Source organism: Marmota flaviventris, chromosome 10, assembly GCF_047511675.1.
Source record: "Marmota flaviventris isolate mMarFla1 chromosome 10, mMarFla1.hap1, whole genome shotgun sequence".
Taxonomy (NCBI): domain Eukaryota; kingdom Metazoa; phylum Chordata; class Mammalia; order Rodentia; family Sciuridae; genus Marmota; species Marmota flaviventris.
The window spans coordinates 6223863-6235524 of record NC_092507.1 but is presented as its reverse complement, the minus strand read 5'-3'; the positions used below and the strand labels follow the sequence as shown (position 1 = coordinate 6235524).

Here is an 11662-nt window from a genome sequence, read left to right as displayed (position 1 = left end):
CTGTCTCTAAATAAAATACAAAATAGGACTGGGGATGTGACTCAGTGGCCGAGTACCCCAGAGTTCAATCCGTGTACCAAAGGCGGGGAAAATCCTCATGCTGGTTAATTTTACAGTATCCTAAGTTTGAATAAAGCCTATTGGTATATTTGTAAGAAGTAGAGGGTGGTTAACACTGAACTGCAAACTGGTTAGTTATCGCGGGCGGGGGGAATGAAAGGAAGGTGCATTTGAGGGAGTGTAGCAGTATTGATTTGAGCTAAATTGGTCAATAATAAACGCTAAGAGGAAATATTTTTATCTAAGCAAATAATGTTTCTGTGACCCCACAAACTTACCACTGTTTTTGAGATCGATATTAAGTTCTGTGTGGCAGAGATGGGTTATTTGGGCATCAATGTCACCTTTGTTTTCTGTTGCCAGGGAAGCTGCCCACACTCAATTCGGTGCTTTCACTGGGCAGGAAGGAGGAACCCGGGTGAGTGAAAGGAACCAAGGTGAAGCCTAGGGGGTGCTTGGGCCTGGACTAGACCTCCTCTCCTAGATAAGGGTGTTAGAACAAAGCCCTTGCTCCGGACTGTCTTGACTTGCAGCTTTTTCCCAGCCATGAGCACACAAATACCTTATGATGTGCAGCATACCTTCAATGTGTGGGCCTGAGTTTTAATCACCTTTCCAATAAGTGTGCGCTTGTATCCGAAAGGAATGAGTGCACTATGTGAGAACAATGTATGACATCCAGCTGTCACATCCCTCATTCATTAGTTTAAGCACACCTTGATCAGCAGCGCTGCCTAGGAATGCAGCTTTCTGAATGGTTTGCCAGACCCTGCCTTTGGAGTCAGAACATTCCTGCCTTTGGTTGGACCTAGAATGACACCCCCACCTTTTATTAAGTCTTTGCCTCCAGCCTTCTGTTATTGGAAGGTGGTGGAGACTCAGTTCACTGGAAGCATGCCCTTGACTGTGAAATTGCTGTCTATTCCTCTTTTTGCTTCTGGGCCACAAGGTGAGTGTTGCTCTGCCACAGTGTTCCTGCCATGACATGCTGCCTCCCTGCAGGCCCCAAAGCTATCAGCCAATCAACCATGGACTGGAATCTCTATAACTGAGCCAAAGTAGAACTTTTCTCTTTTTACCTCAGGCATTACCTAACACAGGCTTTGGAGTCAGAACATTCCACAGGCTCCAAGGCCCTTTAGACCTCTTTATTAATTTATTCAAAAGTAGGACAGTGGGCTGCTGTGGGTCATTTTACCATTTACCACTTGCAAGTCACCTGACATAATCCCACTCACTTCTTGTGTGGACGGTACCACCTGCCTCACAAGGTCACCAGGATGAATTTAAATGAGAAAATACCTAATACCTTGCATAGTTCATGGCATATACTAGGCATGCAGCGAGGGTTTTTAAAGTCACAAATATGTATGTGTATATGTACATATGATTATTTAAAAATAAAGTCCCAGTGACTGAGCTTGTGAGCAGAGAGGAGTAAATCACAGGGTTTCCCCACTCAGCCCGAGCAGTGGTATTCCCCATGAAACCAGCAGCTCCTTTCTGAACCAAGTGTCCCTTCCTTCCTGCTTGCTCCCTTCCCACTTGAGTGCTCAATTTTCTTTCACTTTGATGGCCTGGTGAAGGAGAGGCAGAAAACTAAATTATACTGGCTCAACATCAAAATATTAAAGAATGTATAAGTGAAAAGTTAAGCAATCTCATTTTTAGAAAAAATTCTGGTTTTACTGAGAGTATAAAAATGATGCGGCTGGGGTTGTAGCTCAGTGAAACAGGGCTTACTTAGCACATGTGAGGGTTTGATCCTTAGCACCACATAAAAATAAATAAAAATCTTTAAAAAATGAGGTTGTGGTAAATGCCACTTTCAAACACTACAAGGAGCTTCTGGATTAGAAATCAATTTCCCATTGTTCAACCAGAGAAATGAAAAGTTGTGCTGCAACTGTGTACAATGAATCAAAATGCATTCTGCTATCATATGTACCTAATTTAAATAAATAATTAAATGTTTCCCATCATGCACTTTAGAAGCAATGAAGACTGGCTACAGTTTCCCTTTTAGGTAGCAGTTGAAGCAGATTATATTAGTGAGCTCAAGAACACCAACTGACTTCCCTATGACTATAAAGATCAAACTTGATTTAAATTCTACTTGAAAACATCCTCCCTTCATCCTTACCAAAGTATCTGCAATTGAATCTGAAATACAATGTATCAGGTATTAGGATCAAATATCTTTTGAAACATTCAGATTGCAAAATAAACTTCATATACCAATTCCAGTGAAAGAGCTTCTGGAAGACTACTGATTTTTACCTGCCTTTTGTCTTGTTATAATCATTGTGCTCCTTTATTGTTTCCTTTAAAAGCTAGGAGTAAAATTCTGGTAATTTGTTTTTAGGCTTTGATCAGAGGTATTTATACAACACTAGCACCTCCTGTCAGTATGAGTAACCTCCTCAGGGGTGGGCAATCACTCCTGTGTGGGGTTCCATCTCTCCAACAGCAGAGACCCAAGAACAGAGTCAGAGACTGCAGAGGAACGGCCGCTGCCCCCCCCCCCCAAGTCAACATTCACAGCCAGGCTGGAGCTGAGCCTGGCTTCTGAGGGTTCACTTCTGGAGGACTATCCACGAGTAGGGAACAGTCCTTTAAAATTCTTGCCTCTGGTCCAAATGGGGTAGATGAGGGTTCCTTTGGAAAAATGTTTATAAGTTGTGCTTCAGCCTCCGTGTTCCTACAGTTCAAAGTAGGATGAGCATAAAAGAGGACACAAACCAAATGCACACTTAAATTAAATAGCATGATTTAATTTAGTTGCCTCTTAATCCTGAATCCTCTTAAGTTAAAAAAAAAAAAGTTATAATTAACTATTAACGTTAATGAATTTAAACCTTCCAGAAAGCATGAATCCAAAAGGAAATGTCCAGCAGGTGACAGGAGCCAGATGCTCTATGGCCTTTCCTGTTTCAGTCTCAGACACTCTAAACATCAATGGAAAAAAATCTCTAGTTTCTCAGTTTTATTCTCCTAGAGCACAGTGTGTGGCCTGCTACTGCACACGGTCCTCCAGCAGGTACACAATTAACTCATAGGTGGACAACACGATGGCAGTATTTGGGATCTGCCTGATGAGCTGGGCTGAGAGTCCTCTGTAGAAGGCGAGGTAGCCTTCCTCCCGGAACACCAGGCGTGCTGTCTGGATGAAGGACTTGTACTTGGTGCCCTCCTCCCGGAGCCGAGTTCTAATGACCTCTGCAGAGAGACAAACACCTGCTTTAGGCTACAAATGAAACAGGGAGAGAAGTCAAGGTTCAGCTATGTCTATCTGCCATTCTGGTTCTATTTGGACAGGACAGTCACAAGCTTAGATAAAAAAAGGGTAAATTCCTTTTAGCACATCTCCTACTCCCCTTTATAACTTCCTCCTCCTTAAATCCTTTCCACTCTGTCCAGCTGAAAAGCCGTTCCCTCCTTCTTCAAGACTTTGCCGGTTTGGCCTCCTCCCCAGGCACCCACAGCTGGACACTGGTCACTCCTACCTGTTGTGCACAACTCAGACCCTGGGTGACCTCTTCTCTATCATCCCTTTGGGTCGCCTGGTAGTGTCCCAGCACAGGGTGGAACGTGATACCTGCCACCAATACTTGATACCATGTGCTGACAGCACAGCAGGCTTGGGAAACAGCCTGTATCTCACAGCACGATAAACTAAGTGTGGCTGGGCTTGTTTTGTTTTTGTGGTACTGGGGATGGAACCCAGGGCCTCAAGCAAATGGTCTACCACTAAGCCACATCCCAGACTTTTTAAAAATTCGAGACAGGGTCTTGTCAAGTTGCCCAGGCTCAGCTCAAACTTGTGATCCTCCTGCCTCAGCTGAAGGAGTAGCTGGGATAACAGAGGTGTCTGCTACTGTCCAAGGTCTTTTCTTAAAAGTATGTCAGTGGGACAGTAATTCTATAATTCTTTAAAAAATAAAATTAGCTGAGGGCAGTGCTCAAAGGCAAAGCACATACTTAGCATTCATGAGGCCCTTCATCTCCAGCACCAAGACAAACAAAATTGCTAAAAATTAAACTTACCCAAAGCAGCCTTATTCATCACTCCACTCAAACTGAAGCTGAGTGATTTTTAAGTTTGGCTCCCAAGTAATTTTTTGAATCAAGGAATTTTAAGTAAGACTCATATTTTTGAGTTTCTTTGAAAACAGAAGTTCATCAACACAGGGCCTGCATTTCTGCATAGCAAATTCTGGCCCCAATCAGCTGAAACTGAATGAAGCAGTTCCCACCACTGACATGATCTCTGCTCAAGTAGCTAAGGCCACTTGTGCTCACCCACCTTACCTGCAGGTATAGGGTGAGCACCCCTTATCCGATAATCTGCCTGAAACTTCTGGTGCATCACGTTGGCCAGATTAGGCACGCTTAACTGGTAAAGCCTACACACACACATTACAAAACCTGAAAATCCCCAAATCTGTAACACTTCTAATCATAAGCATTTCAGACAAAGGACACTCAACCTGTATGTGCACTTCAGTTTGTGCTATGGAGGTCCTGATACAGTGACAAATGACAAACCTGTCAACTGCTTGACTGCTCTGGAAGTAAAAGGCAAAACATACCGTGTGGATAAGCAATGCAGGAGGCACATCCCTTAGAAAGAGCAGCAGCTGCCATGAGTCCAAAAAAACTTGTCGAATTTTTCTCAGTTCCACTTGTGGAAGAGGCTAATGGACCTTCTTTCAGATACTTCTTTAAACTTTCATAAATAGCAAAACAGATGATAGTTTCTGAGATTCCAGCATATGAGGCAGTTAATCCTCTATAGAAGCCACGGATGCCCTCTGTCTGGTAAATGTATCGAGCGCACTGGAGTGTGTTCATCTGCTTGGAGCCCCTTATTCTGCATGGGGAGAACCAATGACAGGTGACTGAGAGATCGCTGCACCAGGTCACAAAGGTGATCGCCAAATGTACAGAGAAACTGCACAAGAGAGAAATCTGTCCTGTGGCCGGCTGACCCCTGGCCCCCTGTGAGGCTAGCTCAACACACTGGGGCACCTGACTGGCCCACAGTCTGTATCAAGGGCCGGAGAAGCATGTTCACAGCCTCTGACCTAATTCTATAAAGAGCTCATGGAGGATAATGCTCGTCCCAGGGGAATCACAACTGCAATACAGTCAAAACAATCCAAAAATTTAAGAATGGGAAGGCAAGTACCAGATTCAAAGTCAAGGTGCAACAAGACACAGGAAAGTGCTTAAGTGGAAAGCAGGACAAAATTCACACACGAAATGTGTGAAAGGAAGAAAAATTCACCAAAATTCTGACAAGGCTGATAAATACAAAGGTTCCCCAGGCTCCAGAGTATTTTGTACACGCACTGAGGACTGAACCCAGGGCATCATGCATGAATGGTATATTTTTATTCTATTATTTCTAAACTTGGTTCCCTGTCTTAATCATTTCACAAAAAAGGTAACTTAGAGTGAACTGATGTTGACCAGTTGTTTTTAATTGTTCAGTCTCCTTATTGCTATGTTACAAGGAAAAGTAATTCTGGCCAAACTTCTTTTTGTTATATCTTTTTTTTTTTTTTTGGGTACTGGGGATTGAATCTAAGGGTGCTTAACCACTGAGCCACATCCCTAGCCCTTTTTGAGACAGGGTCTCACTAAGTTGCTCAGGGCCTCCCCAGTTGGCAGAGGGTGGCTTTGAACATGTGATCCTTTTGCCTCAACCTCCTATAGTTACTAGAATTGCCTTTTATAGACAGCCCTCCTCTGCTTGATTCACTGGAACAGTTATTCTGTGTTATGGAATAAAGTGATATAAATTTTAGAATCATAAAATGGACCTGATTAGGAGCTTTAAAAGCTAAATTGCTGAGATTTCATCCTCTGACCGAGGTGTTTATTGTCTCAAGCCTTTTCTGTAACCTGGCTGCTCTCAGGATGGTGGGTGGCCTTGCTGCCTCAGGAGACGGACCTCCTCACCATTTTATGTGCCTCTTGGGTTGCTGGGATCAGTCTTAGGCCACTGTACCCAGCTAATTGTATTTTAATAACTATTTATGATTGCGTTAAAAATACTTTATTCTAAAAAGAGCCTACAGGTTTCCCCAGAATGCCAAAGGAATCCACAGCACCAAAAACAAAAAACAAACAAACAAACAAAAACAAAGCCAACAACAATGCCTGGCTAGAATTTCAGGGCCTAAACTGAGTGTATCTGAGGGCCTTATTCAACTTCCCCTCTGGGGCCTGGAGGCTTGTGCTGTTCTGCTCTTTCAACTTCCTCCCCTGGAAGGTGAGGCCTCCAGAGGACCCTCAGCATGAAACCTGGTGGGGCCTGCACACAGCCCTGAGAGCACTTCCCATCTTCTTCTGCCATCTCTGGGGCCCTCCTCTCCCCACAATGCTTATAAGCACAAATCTCAAAATAAGAAGTATTTCTACATATGCTTAGATTGAGGGGGGAAAAAAGAGGGGGATGACTGAAGAGTCCTACATCTAACACCATAGAACTGGGGAAGGAAAAATCCCACCAAATTCTTACATTAAGGAAGGGACAATCAATAACTTACTTTCGCTCTAGCTGCATCCGAGTTTTAACCATCCATATAGGATTCATTAAGGAATTTGTGACAAAAGCTGGAAGAAAAGAACAGCAAAATAAAGTCATTACTGGGCAGAGCCAGTGCTTATCAAAGCTGCCCATGCCATACACAGCTTGCGAAACCAGGACTCCTGTGGCTTAACAGAACTGGGTGGCGGAGGCAGGTACCTCTCTGTACTGGAGATGGAAGCCGCAGTCCTGTACCGTGTGTACTCCTGGACCCCAAGAAAGCGCTCAGCTTCCTAGAGCCTGCTGGGTCTCTCTCACCCCTAGGTGGTGCTGCTGGCCTTTCTCCTAATGTGATTCTCCTAATGTGATTCCCACAACTTAGAAGGTTCAGATCCTCAAGGAATTTTTTTAAGAAGTTGCTAATGTAATCCAAATGTTACCTTATATCTAATTTGGAAAAAAGGAATTCAATCTCTTTTCACCTGAATTCAAACTTAGAAATTTTAAGCCAGATGAATCATTTCAGGAAATGAAGTATTGAGACTGATCTGCTTAGAGGACTCATCTTAACTTTGCTCATCTTTCAAATCAGTCAAAAAAAAGGCCATGCTGTGTTGTTAGTCCCAACTCCTCTGACACCTCATGCCATCCAGAGTCCTAAGTAGATTAATTATTAGGAAGACACTTGCTTATAAAGTTCCCTGAAGGTCTGCTTTATTTACCTGTTCTGGGTTATTTTTGCAAGTCACAAAACTAACCAGTAGCTTCTGGCTTATGGTTAACTCACTATTGGCCCATTAAGTGAAGATAGACCTAATTTGGAATGCTATGTCCTCCTCAGAGCTCCACATGAAGTGGAACTGCTTCTCTTGTGTGAAGCAGCTCTGCTTAATGTTTTCTATTTGGGGTCTAGAAATCATAATCTCTAAATATTCAAATGGGTTGCTAGTACACTTACTGGGGTAACAGAGGCAAATGAAACTGGTGTTTATACCCACAGACTGGCACAAGGTGGAAATTTTTCTAAAATGTCAATTTAAATTCTCTAAAATATGTTTCAATTTAAGTGAACATAAGCCTCTGTATAAAAAGACAGACTTTCTCTTGGCGATCTGCAAGTCCATGCTTTCCGCGTAGGACTTCCTGAGGAACAGTCCTGCCCCCAAGTTCTACAATGAGTGGAATTACTTGCTCAAAAGAGAACAGAAGCTCTCTGACCTGTCACCTGTCCTGAAAACACTGCCCCATAGCCGTGAGCCCTCGCTGTGTACCCAGGTATTAAGGGCAGATGGGCCTGCCAGATCCTGGGGAGTCACAAAGAAAGCAGCTCTGATTTCAGGAAACAACTTAATGGGAAAAGCAGAAAGACATGAAAAACACTCTAATAACATTAAAAAAAAAAAAATAGCACTGACTGGCAGCATGCGGGAGAACATGTGAATTTTGAGGGAGAATAAAAAGCTTGAGTAGTCAAAGAAAAGGAAATCAAGTTACAAACTATTCTCAAACACTCATTCCATCAGTTCTAACATAAAGCTTTTGAAAATGATTTTGGGTCAAAAAGAATAGGAAGTGAATTTCTGGGGGGTTAGGGGGAACACATGCTTTAGGAAGCGAGAGGCTTTTATCTCACTCACTAGGTAACATACCTGCAGAGCCAGCTGAGAAAATATGCACAATATTGCTATTAGGCACGAAAATGCCATTAAATTGCTCTTTGGCTTTGGAGTAACATGCAAAGTACACAGCCCTGTTAGAACAAAGAGAGAATGCTATAAAGAAATCATTATGGCACCATAAAATATATATGTGAGGCATAATAAATAATATGGGAGAAAATATATAACCAAAACCATGTCCTCACCTGTGCTAAAACCAAAACCTGCTCAGAAAGTTCTTGCTTGCCCTGCCAGAATTATTTAATGATGACAGAGTATCCAAAACAATTGAGGAAAGTGATATTTGGTGATATGTGTACCAAGTTCTTTTATGTTCTTCATTCTGGATGAATGCTAACAGCAGCAATATAGACTTTAACTTTAAAAGCTTGTAACATTTCTAAAATATACTAAGGCCAGCGCAGTGTTTCTGTCCCTTGCTCCAGTCTTCTCAGTCCTTCTCCTCTGTCCTCCTTGCTGCTGGGGCTCAGGAGTATAGGCTGCTTGGAAGTTTCCTGGTAATGCAGGCAAAATGCTTCTTTTTCTTGTTGGCTAATAACCCAATCATAAGATTTAAGTTTCATCTTAGGATCTTTTTTTAATATTAATTTTTAATTTTAGGTGGACACAATACCTTTATTTTACATTTATGTGGTGCTGAGGATCAAACCCAGTGCATGCTAGGTGAGTACTCGCTCTACCACTGACCACAACCCTAGCCCCTCATCTTAGGATCTAGACTACTGTTAAAATAAAAATTGCAGGAGGCCACTACTTTGGACTAAATTCCTTCCTGGGCCCCAAGAAATCAGACAAAAGCAGTAGAGTCCCTGTGTTGAAGTTGCTTGTAACCAAACTATCTGCCCCTCCAAGAAATCAGGATTAGAGAGGTAACTGTTAACGTTCCCAAAAGGGACAGTTTCAACTGGTGTGATCGTCAACTTTCCTCTGCTTTAATTCTTATGAAAAAGAACTGATGTTAACCAGTTATTTTTCTATTGTTCCCTGTTTTTACCCTGCTTGGCCCACTGGAACACTTATTCTAAATTATATGGAATAAAATGTTGCCTAATTCTAGAATGGGAAATAAATCTTTAAATTACTGAAATTCTGTCCTTTAATAACATGAACACATTAACTTTTATATCCAGTTACTCTTTTTATCTGCTCTGTCCAAAAGAACTTTCGGTCAGTGGCACTGAGGACAAGCACACTGTTGTGGAAGCAACTCCTTGTCTACTTCTGCAAAGACAGAATGTTCTGCACCTGTGCTCTAATACAGAACCACTAGCTACCTGTGGATTCTGAGTACTTGAAACACTCCAGGTGAGCATAGACTAAGGAGTGAATCTTTCATTTTAATTAATTTACATTTAAGCAGGTGCATGTGGCCAGCGGCTATACTACTTGCACAGCACAGCTTTGTATATTTAGACAGGCTTTCAAGAGAATTAAGCCTGTGGAAGAAAAAAAAAGGAGAATGTCATTTTGCAGAAAGTAGAAAGTAAAGCCTGGGTGCCTTTCCAGTGCCTTCAGATCAATGTTTCCAAGTGCACATGAATCATCTGGGGATCTTGCTAGGCTGTAGGCCTGGGTGTGCCCTGAGATGACATGACTGTGTGGTTTCTCACAAGCTCCCAGATAACACCACATGGTGACCACATACCACACTTAGGACAGCAAAAGCTTAAGGGAGATTATAGGTGATGATAGCAAATTAGTTTTTCTACTTAATAAAATAACCAGAATTTCTTTCTCACACAAAAGAACACAATCACAGCTATCACCATCTCTGCACGTCAGATATATTTAGTGAATCCAACACAGAAAACGAAACTGGCCAGTTAGCAGTGTGGCCCTCCGGCAAGAAAGGCCCAACATGGACACTACTCTTAGGAGCAAGCACACAATTCAATGCTTACCTTGACGGTGCCACTCCAACCAAATTTGGACCCAAGCCTCTGAAGAGTGACTTTGGTCCTTCCTTCTCCAAGATCGACCTGAATAATAAAAAGACATACCTTTAATACCCCTTATGGGAGGACTGTGCAAAATGGCGAAAAGTCAACTTTCACATCATTCCTTCAGATAATATAATGTTGAAGGAACCCTTACCCAACTCTACTACACCTGCAGGAGTAGGCCCTGAGTCCCATTTCCACTAACACATTGACACAGCCTGCTGCAAAAGCAATCACTGGACATATTTTCAACAAGCCTTTTCCCTGCTCCACAGGAGCAAGATATGGAGGGTTTGTGCTACATACTGAAATGCTCCGGTAAAGGGAAGTGTCCTCAATCATAACAACAGCTCAGAGATTTCTCTGGGTGGTATTTCTTTTGGAAATACCTCTTTATTTATAGCAGCATTATCTTATAGATCTTTGCCTATTGTAGCAGAGCCTGAAACAGGACAGAAGGAACAGAAAAGCCTACCAAGTTTCACGGTATATATGAAGGTTACTTAAAGCCAAAGTCTAACCTCTTGAGTCCCCAAAATCATACTGTGATAAATTTTATTTATTATTTTTGGGTATCGGGGATTGAACCCAGGGGTGCTTAATCTCTGAGCCCCTTTTTATATTTTTATTTAGAGACAGAGTCTGGCTGAGTTGCTTAGGGCCTCGATAAGTTGCTAAAGCTGGCTTTGAATTTGTGATCCTCCTGCCTCAGCCTCCTGAGCTGCTGGCATTACAGGCATGCACCACCATTCTTTTCAAAACTGTACAAATATATATAACAAAATATACCATCTTGGTCATTTTTAAGTAGACAGGTCAGTGGCACTGAGAACATGAACACCGTTGTGGAAGCAACTCCCCTGTCTACCTCCAGTACATCTTCAGCTGACACTTCCCACCAAACAGTCCTGCCCCCACTCCTCTCTGACCTGCCGTTCCACTTTGACTGCATCTGACCATTCCAGACACTCCCACCAGTGCAATTATATAACGTGTGTCCTTTTTGTGACTAGCTTATTTTACCTGGCATGTTTTGAGGGTCATCTATGCCCTAGCATCAGAATTCCTTTCTCCTTAGAGATGTGATGACCTTCTATTGTTATATACACCACATTTTACTCATCCCTTCATTCATCAGTAGACACCAGAGCTCCTTCTACTTTCTGGCTATTGTGAGTAATGCTGCTATGAAGACAGGTGTACAAATACGGTATCTGTTCAAAATCCTGTTTTTAATACTTCTGGATTAATGGGTCACAGGGTCACTCTAGGTTTTGAGGAGCTACCATGCTGTTTTCCACAGGGTCTGTGCTACCACACATTCCTAAGAGCAACGCCTAAGGCTTCTAATTTCTCCATAACCTTGCCAATATGTTTAAAAAAAGTTAATTTGATTTCTGATTAAAAGAAACACAGAAAACCCTAAAATGGTATAGAACATTCTT

General features: G+C 42.3%; 1 protein-coding gene across 2 annotated transcripts in view; it reads right to left on the bottom strand.

Annotated features, from left to right (window-relative positions):
- Positions 1-2813: 2813 nt before the first annotated feature.
- Slc25a33 (solute carrier family 25 member 33) overlaps positions 2814-11662 on the bottom strand; it is a 30811-nt gene continuing 21962 nt past the window's right edge. For both annotated transcript variants that reach the window (XM_027947637.2, XM_071617321.1), the window contains exons 3-7: positions 10179-10256; positions 8248-8348; positions 6618-6684; positions 4653-4933; positions 2814-3279 (exon numbers count right to left, since the gene is read on the bottom strand). In XM_027947637.2, coding sequence (XP_027803438.1) covers positions 3077-3279; positions 4653-4933; positions 6618-6684; positions 8248-8348; positions 10179-10256 — 730 coding nt within the window. In that variant the 3' untranslated portion in view covers positions 2814-3076. The remainder of the gene's footprint in view (positions 3280-4652; positions 4934-6617; positions 6685-8247; positions 8349-10178; positions 10257-11662) is intronic.